The sequence below is a fragment of the Oryza glaberrima genome, chromosome 8, assembly GCF_000147395.1.
Source record: "Oryza glaberrima chromosome 8, OglaRS2, whole genome shotgun sequence".
Lineage (NCBI taxonomy): Eukaryota > Viridiplantae > Streptophyta > Magnoliopsida > Poales > Poaceae > Oryza > Oryza glaberrima.
This window is the reverse complement of record NC_068333.1, coordinates 13,776,859-13,785,730: the sequence shown is the minus strand read 5'-3', so window position 1 is coordinate 13,785,730 and position 8,872 is coordinate 13,776,859. Positions and strand designations below refer to the sequence as shown.

The 8,872-nt window shown below is 44.9% G+C and overlaps 1 protein-coding gene across 1 annotated transcript; it reads left to right on the top strand.

Moving 5' to 3' along the window:
• Positions 1-359: 359 nt before the first annotated feature.
• On the top strand, positions 360-2,752 carry LOC127782586 (uncharacterized). The gene is made up of 2 exons (XM_052309855.1): positions 360-1,070; positions 1,161-2,752. The coding sequence occupies exons 1-2, from the start codon at positions 1,058-1,060 to the stop codon at positions 2,642-2,644; spliced, it is 1,497 nt and encodes a 498-aa protein (XP_052165815.1). The 5' UTR covers positions 360-1,057; the 3' UTR covers positions 2,645-2,752.
• Positions 2,753-8,872: the final 6,120 nt, after the last annotated feature.

The following is an 8,872-nucleotide window of genomic DNA, read 5'->3' as shown; positions in this document are numbered from 1 at the left end:
ATGAAAAAAAAATAATAAAAGGTATCTATATGTATGTAAACTACCCATATGAAACAAACAATATTATCTATCTCTACTTCTCTTTCTTATTCTAATGTTACCTTCTATCTACTTACATTGTACTATTAAGGATTGATATAATTAAAGTCTATATATATATGGGTCTCATCTATGTAGATAACTTTTGACATATACAGTAAATGCACCTCTGAACATGAGTAAAACCAGAACAAATTAAGGTTTGTACTGCCGGAGTAATTTTCGTATACACATGTGAACCTCACAATTATTTTCAACAGTGTGCTGATGCTGAAAACTTGGACTGAGGAGAATTGGACAGACATATCAGTGGTGTTCTTTTTATTAAAATATAAATTTTACCTTGATTTCTATTGGTATGCTTTTCAAACTATTAAACGATACGTTTCATGCAAAAACTCTCTCTCTCTAAAAGTTGTTTTAAAATGTCAAATAAGTCCATTTTTTTAAGTTTGTAATAATTAAAACCAAATAATCATGTCCTAATTGTTTTTTTTTGTTTTAGGTACCCTAATTTTTTCTTCATCTTATTAGAAAAGAACATCATCATTTAGTGAGCAAATTCTTTGCTGCACCTGCACGTGAGACGTGAGTACGTGACACATCCATGCGACCTTCCAAGCCATAGTAAGGTCAGTAGGAGTCAAGATTGAAGAGACAATAGTCCAAATTGATTAACAAGTGTACCGTTGTCTCCGTAGTGCTTGACTGACGTACTTGCAATGGCATCTTTGTCCAAAGTGTCCCCTGATAGTACCTTTCGGCTAATCCTTGTTCTAAACTGATAATGCCCTCGTGCGCGTGAATCTTCTTGTTGATCTGATCTTATCGCAAATGAGATGAAAGTTTGGAGAATTTTATGCAAGCACCTTTGTTGCAATCTGTGCCTTTTTTTTGCCTATATATGTGCGCGTTTGGCCATGGATGGAGTGGTGGTTAGTAACAGGGGAACGCTGCTCAGCTTCTTGCGGCTGTATACTTCAGAACACCAGAAGAAAAAAACTCTTGTGCTGCACATATGGAGATGCAAGGTGTGAGCAAGATTATTAATTCTTCTTGGATCACTCAGCAATTTAGATGACTATTAACTTGATGAGAATTTGATTGTTGCTTCGATGCAGATGAACATGTCATTGACGTCCCTTCAATACTGGCGCAAGAACTGAGTACTGAACTCGCTAGCCTGAAGCCACCGTCGACGGAGTTGGCCGGCGACGGCGACCCTTCTCCGACGCCGCCGATCATCATCGACGAGGTCGGCGAACGGACTCGCAACGTCGACCCGCACGAGTACCTGCCGCACCACGTCTACATCGGGCCGTACAGCCGTATGAGGAACGCCGACCTCGCCGGGGACGACGACGACAAGCTGCGCACGCTTCAGGAGGTCCTCGCCGCGGCGGCGGCGTACTCCACCGCGCCGCCGCTGCAGCTGAAGGACTTCGTCGCCGAGCTCGAGCTCCTCGAGGCCCGCGCGAGGAGCAGCTACCGCCACACGTTCGGTGTGGTGCCGAGCAAGGAGTTCCTGCGCTGGCTGCTGCTCGACGCATGCTACATCCTCGTCCGCTTCGGCGACGTCGACGACGTCGTCGGGCGCCGCCCACGCCCGGCGGCGCCGGCGGCCGTGGCGAGCGCGAACGGCGCCGTGCAGGGCGGGAACCGCGTCGTGCCGTCGGTGGAGAGGAGGAGAGCATCCGCCGCCGACCGGCAGTATATCCTCGACGTGGTCCGCGACGTGTTCTACCTTGCGGCGAACCAGGTTCCGTTCTTCGTCGTCGAGAGGGTCCGCCAGATGACGTTTCTGGACCACGGTACTCCGGCGTTGGACGCCATCGCGAGGTTCGCCGGAAAACTCTTGGAGCAGAAGCAGTACTCCGTCGCGACGCCGACCATGGTGGGGCCGCCGGAACGGCGGCCGGAACCGGCCAATCTTCTGCACCTGCTGCACATGCACTTCACGCCCACCGTACTCACATCCGCCGCCGCTGTCGGTGGCGGCGGTGCGCCCGTGGGCCGATGGCGCACGGCGATGGAGTACTACTTCGTCGGCGTGAAGTTCAAGAGACGGCCTCTCAATCGCCGCAGCAAGGGCGGCGCCCTCAGCATCCTCGACGTGAAGGTGAGCGGCGGCGGCGGCGGCACGCTGGAGGTGCCGCAGCTGAACATCGACGGCGAGACGTGGCGGCTGCTCCGCAACCTGATAGCGCTGGAGCAGAGCAACCCGTCGGGGGCGGGGAGCCACGTGACGGCGTACTGCGTGTTCATGTCGCAGCTGGCGTCGACGCCGATGGACGTGGAGCTGCTGTCGCGGCGGGGCGTGATCGTGCACGGCCTCGGCAACAACGGCGAGGTCGCCAAGCGCTTCGCCGATCTCTGCAAGGGCGCCGTGTTCGACGTGGACGACGCCGACCAGAACTACCTGAGGCCGGTGTGCCAGGTGCTCGACCGGCGGTTCCAGAGCCGGCCGCGGCGGTGGATGGCGTGGCTGAAGCAGAAGTACTTCGCCAACCCGTGGCTCGCCGCCGGCCTCGCGGCGGCGGCCGTCATCTTCGTTTGCACCGTCATCCAGGCGGTTTACTCCGTTCTGAGTTACAAAAAAGGATGACGTGGGTCTATTGGCAGAGAAAGTTGTCCATGTGCATAGCAAGCAGCCTATTGTACAACATGCATGTTTCATTGTAGACCAAAATAATTTAACTTAGGGCTTTTCCAATCACAACTTGTCATAGTGAGCCTTTCTTGCTTCAATTCTTCATATGAAAAGCTTGCATTGGCTTCGGGGAGGGGACCGCCACCGACACCCGCTTGTCCTCCGCGCACACCACCTCGTCGCCGCCAGCGACGCTGCCGCCGGCGGCGGCACCCCCTTCCTCCCCTCCCCCCACCCCCCCCATCCCACCCTCTGATTTGACCATGGCTACTATAGATACAACCGTCGCTCACATCAAGATCAAGTTGACCAAGTTCTGAAATCCAATTCGGCCACCTGCTACACTGCTCCTGCTAAAACATGACTATAATTTTTTACAAGTTGAATCTAACTTATCCTCCCCTTCTTCACGGAAAACCGTTCTTGGTTTTTCTATATGATGCTCATCGCGTGATCCATTTAAACATGTTTCTTCCAATCAAAACAAGACAAATTCGAGATAAAATGATTAGCATTAACATGTCTTTCTAGCTTGCATGTTTTATTCACATCTACAGGAGGTTCTGAATCAGAATATATCTAAACTCTATGCACCAGAAACACACCTCTATCATTATATTCGCCAAAGATTTAAAAAATAGCATTGGTTAGACATGGCAAATCAGACTTAACAAATAATTTCTCCTTCAAATTATCGAGCTCAGAAAAATCATCAAACTGAATATAGCCCAAAGTATTTAAAGAAGATATCAATTCTCGTTCATCTGCTTCATTAGCAATGTGAACAAACATGCCTAAAATAAGCGCAATAAGAATTAACAGTGGGAATAGCATGTTCGTTCACTAGTTGTGGACTGGATATAAGTGAAGCATTATCACATAACTCTTCTTTATCACAAGGAACAGCAAACAAATCATCTTGTGACAAAGGAATCTCAGCAGTTGGCCCCACTAATGGTTGCTCTACTATAGCATGAAAAGTGAACAAATTCAATTAATTAACAACACACTCACCTTGATTAATTTCAACACCATTAAGTTTACCTTTTATGCCCTCTTCAGATAATGTAGGTGCATCAGTCTTCTCTTCTGCCTTCGTGAGCGATGGAGATGGCATCTCGATCATATTGCTCTTCTCCTCATGGTGAATGTTTTGAGCTCCCTGCAAAATGTTAGTAATAGGAGGCACAAGCATAGCTTGTTTCTCCCTTGGGTTCTTTAAAATATTGCTCTCAACACGGTAAGCAAGCATGAACAAGTGGCCTATATGATTATATGTCACGTTAATAAGCTCAGACTGAATATCAGAATTAAGCCCTCTAAAAATCTAGTCATTGTGTTCTCATTGCTTTCTTTTAAACCACTATAAGTGATACAAATTTTATAGTTATGAAAGTACTCCCGCACGGTTTTGTCACCTTGTTTTAGATGTTCTAATTTCTCAAGGAGAGTACGTTTATAATATGAAAACATAAAATTTTTCCTCATCATTATTTTGCATTCATCCCAAGTTTCAAGCTTATTGCCAACAGTATACCACTAAAAAGATGCAGAACCAATACACTTATTACTAGTAGCCTTAATCATTTGAGCATTAGAGAAACTATACTCATCAAATTATTTATCTACTGCTAGCTCCCAATTAACATAAACGGCGGAACCATACTTACCATCAAAAACTGGCAAATTAGATTCTACCCTTGTAAGATCATTGTCATGTACCTCATATGCAATGAGTGTAGAAGTCACTATATCTCATTGATGGTGAAGAAGTCGATGTTAGCTTGACCATCTCGTTTCCCCATGCGCAATCTTGCCATAGTTAGTAGCAAAAAAGAAACATACACAAGAATATGCACGCTCCTATCAACTACTATGTAGTGGCAGCTGAAATATCACACACACTCAAACTTTTCACCAAGCTTTTACAAGTTCTTACCAAAGTAAGAGGAATGGTGACATACACCGACTCAACCAAGCACCCCAATGGAGGTTAGAAGTATCGATGCCTCAGCAAACACTTGCTGTACGGCTATAATCAAATATGTGGAGCTCTGGGTAGGCTTAAATATGTAGTAATGGAATAGCAAATGCTCAAATCAGATAATGCAAAGTTAAATAATCGTTCAAAATCAAGTACCGTGCTGGTTCTAGGCTAGAACGTACTAGAGACGCGAGCCTAGACACAAACGATACCACAAGATAGCACTAGAAACAACTCAAGCACACTCTGATATGTGAAAGCAAACTCAAAGCTACAACTGATTTTTCTCTTTTCTTTCTTTTTTCTATCTTTTTTCTTTCTTTTCTTTTTCTTTTCTTTTTTCTTTCTTTTTTATTCTTCTGTTTTTTCTTTTCTTTTCTTTTTGGTGCGGCTTTTTTTTTTCAATTTTGTAAGCACCTTTATGCCTCTTCTCACAGTTTTTTTTTATCTTTTTTAAGCAAAAGGACTCAAGGACCCGAATGCAAGATTATAGGGACTCAAATGTAAATAAAAAAATATAGGGACTCGAATGCAAAAGTCCAAACCCAAAAATGAAATGCTGAATTTATACCGGCTCCATTTTTCCAAACGGATCTCGAAACCGACACAAAACAAAATTTGCCCAATGTGTTATAGAAGTGGGAACTCGACTTGACTACAAGCAGAAGTCGGACTCGGCCAAAGTGGGCGCCAACATGTATGGTGACTGGTGGGGGAAACGGACTATGGCAAGGTTGTGGTACTCGGTGGAAACTTTGGGAGAAAAAAGGAAACCGATCTACAAAACTACCACCGAAACCAATCTACTACTTCTTTCCAGATTAAACATTCATACCGCCAAAAACAGATTTGGTAACTCTTCTTCCTCCTCTCTCGCGCACAACAGAATAGCACGCAGGGCACAACCTCGGAACAGGGACAACCACACGGCAGAAACCCTAGATGCAACTCAACAACACAAAAACCGACCGACAGAAACTTCTGAAAACTAGAAAAATGGAACCCTGGTGGAAAGACGATTCCATCTTCGTATGTTCCGACGACAACAAAGACACGGCGGCGGCGACGACAGTGGCACAAAATGTGACCAGAACTCGAAACTCTAAACGAACTAGACGCTACGACCAGCAACTCGACTCAACAATGTAACACAAAACTCAACAAAGCAAAAACTGATAAGATCAATGCAATTACACAATATGGCTAGGTACAGGATACAATTTTTTTGTAAGGCAATTTTCTGGTTATAGGTAGATAAAACTCACCGAGCAACGAAATCTCTGATACCACTTGATGAACCCTGAGTTCCACTCGAGACACTCAAGACTGTTGTTGCCCCGATCTTTCGGTGAGTTGATGATAACTATGATTTAGGAAAACCGTTGACGACCTGACTACAACCGTACTAGAAATTGTTGTGTTGCGCCTTAGCGATCGATACACCTCTCCGTGGGTTGTTGATCTAGCTGGTGTAGATCAACCTTATTCTTGCAAGCAAATCGAAGAAACAAATAAGAACAAGATAAAAGCAATCTGAAATTGCAAATAGGAATTGAATACCAATGATACGTTGGGGTTCACTCATTTTCAAGTTTGCAAGTTTCACTCATTTGCAAGTTTCACTCATTTTCATTTTGCATTTTTGTTTCTTTTTGGTCTTGATGGCATCATTGACAAAGGGGGAGAGAAATTTGCACTTATTGAAAATTAAAACTTGCTTTAGATCTTGGTGAAAGGGGGAGTTTGGCACATAGGGGGAGCATTCTTGCATTTGCATTTGCATCCCTTTTCTTCTTGTCACTTGGTCTTGTTTTTTCGCGATTTCAAAATGACCAAAGTTCGACTTTTGCAAAATGGTTTGCTTTGTGAATCAAAAATCAAATTTTCAAAATTTTGCTTGAGATTGTCAATGTTCCCATCAAGGGGGGGATTGTGAAACCATGTGTGGTTATAGTTCTTTTGTGATGGGAAATTGACAAGTACCGGAAGTGCAAGAAGTGCATGCGTAAACTAACATTGGTCAGGTTGCGACATCTGTGCCAAGACAACGGTTGTTTGGTTCATGTGGGTGCAGGTGATCGGGGTCGATCTTGGTCAACGATGGATCAGGACTAGACTCAGGGAGGAGTTGAGGTCCAAAGCGATCAAGGATGCCGGGTGACAAGATTGGACACAAGGTTACACAAGGTGGACGAACACCGTGTGAGGAGGTCTTCGCAACGGGCTTCGCAAGGTCAAGTGTGCAAGCGCCGGGATTCGCGAAGAAATCGGAGGGAGAAAGAACTGTGCAAGTGCATTGCTGCTACAGTAATTCGGCTTACTGTAGCTAGCATGTTTCATGTGCACGTGTGCTGCCATGATCGGTTGGCAGGAAGGCCAAGCCGGCCTATCTGGCTCGGGAGCTCAGTCGGCAGGAGGCCACATAGCCGGTTCTTACTGGCCCAAGATGGAGACAGCCCACGGCGATGGTGGCCCAAGATGGCATGGGCGCGTGCATGCGCGCGTGAAGGCGGAAGCCGTACGGATGCGGGTCCCTCGGGAGGGCGTGGAGCACGGCTCAGGTGGGTCCACGCGACGCGCGGCGAGACGCGGCTCCGAGGGGCGACGTGGCGACCTCCTGCTCGGCAAGCACGCGGGACACGGCTTCGTGCGGGTCCCACCGCGAAAATCGAAGCACGGCGCGCGGGAGATCGACGCGGTCTTCCGGGGACGCGTGGAGGCTACGGACTAGATGCGCGCGAGCGAGCGCGGGACCCATGTGGTGGAGAGCGCGCTCTCGCGTGCTGAGGCGCGACGTGGCGGCGTCTTACTGGTTTGGAGAGGGAGCACGCGGATCAGAGTGGTGTGGAGAGTTTGGACCAACGACGTGGCAAGCATCTAAGAGGTTTCCTTCGGATGTAAGGAAAAATGAACAGCCAGGATTGTATCTGAGATAGGGTTTCGTCCTAAGGGCATTTGTGACAATGTCTTAGGGGGTCTTAGGCTATAAATAGAGAGATGGATGCAAGGGTGGAGGTTGCTCCTTTTGTAATCCTTTTGAGATGCTCAGTGAGAGAGTTTCGGTGCGAGTTTGGAGTGTGTTTGCCCGAGAGGCTTTTGTATTAGGATTAGTTTAGAGTGTGTTTGTCCGAAAGATTTTAAGTTTGTGTTGATGTTTCTCTGAAGGTGTATGTTTGCTCCTAGTTGAGCGGTTATTTTTCATCACCTATGAATGAAATGATTTGAAGGATTTCGTTTTTTGCCTTGTCCATTTAAATTCCGCTTGCAATTTGAACTTTGCGATGATGAGTTTTGCTCTCTCCTCCTCACCTCTCTTCTAGTTTCGGGAATTCCTTTTCTCTTCCTCTTCTAGTTTCGGGAATTCCTTCTCTCTTCTTTTTATCTCTTCTTTTCTAGATCCGGCTTCTCTAATAGCCACAGTTCTAGTAAGAATTTTGAGAAATCTAGGTTGATGAGTATTTTCGGGGGCAAGATTTGAATTGCTATATTCACCCCCCCTCTATAGCCGTTCTTGATCTTTCAGTACATTAAATGATCAAGATATTTTCCTTTTACTCGATTAATGTGTGGACTTCAAGAATTTTCAAGTAACATGATTTTTATCTCCTAGGATTAATGGGGGCCTAGGAGAGCCTCAATTAATACAAGCGAACCCTAAAAAGAATTAGTATAAGTGAATAAATCTACTCTTCTCCAAATATTATTTATTTTTTATCTGAGTTTCAAATATTTTGAATTATACTCTTAATGAAATCTCTTTTCAATGATATTTATTTTTAATTCAAATTACAAACATTTCTAAATATTATTTATCACTCTTTCTCTCAATATTAATTTTTAATTCAAATATAGATATTTCTAAATTGTATGTCTAGATCAACTCTTCTCTCAGTACTATTTTATTAATTGTTAATCCAAGGTTTAGTTATTTTGCAAGTTTTATTTTTATATGGGCTGTTCTTTTAATTTTCTTCATTTATATTCTGAAATTTAGGTATTTTAAATCGTGTTTCTATTTGCACTTATCTTTTTCTCCAATTAATACAAAAGTTTTAGGCGTCAGAGCGAAACAATAGATTGTTGTTTCGCTACATCTATCTATCTATCTATCTATTATATACTAAAAGTCCATTAAACTTCCTACAAACGCTCGTAAGCCGCCACGTGGCACTCCTACAAATGCTCCTAAGTCGCCACAT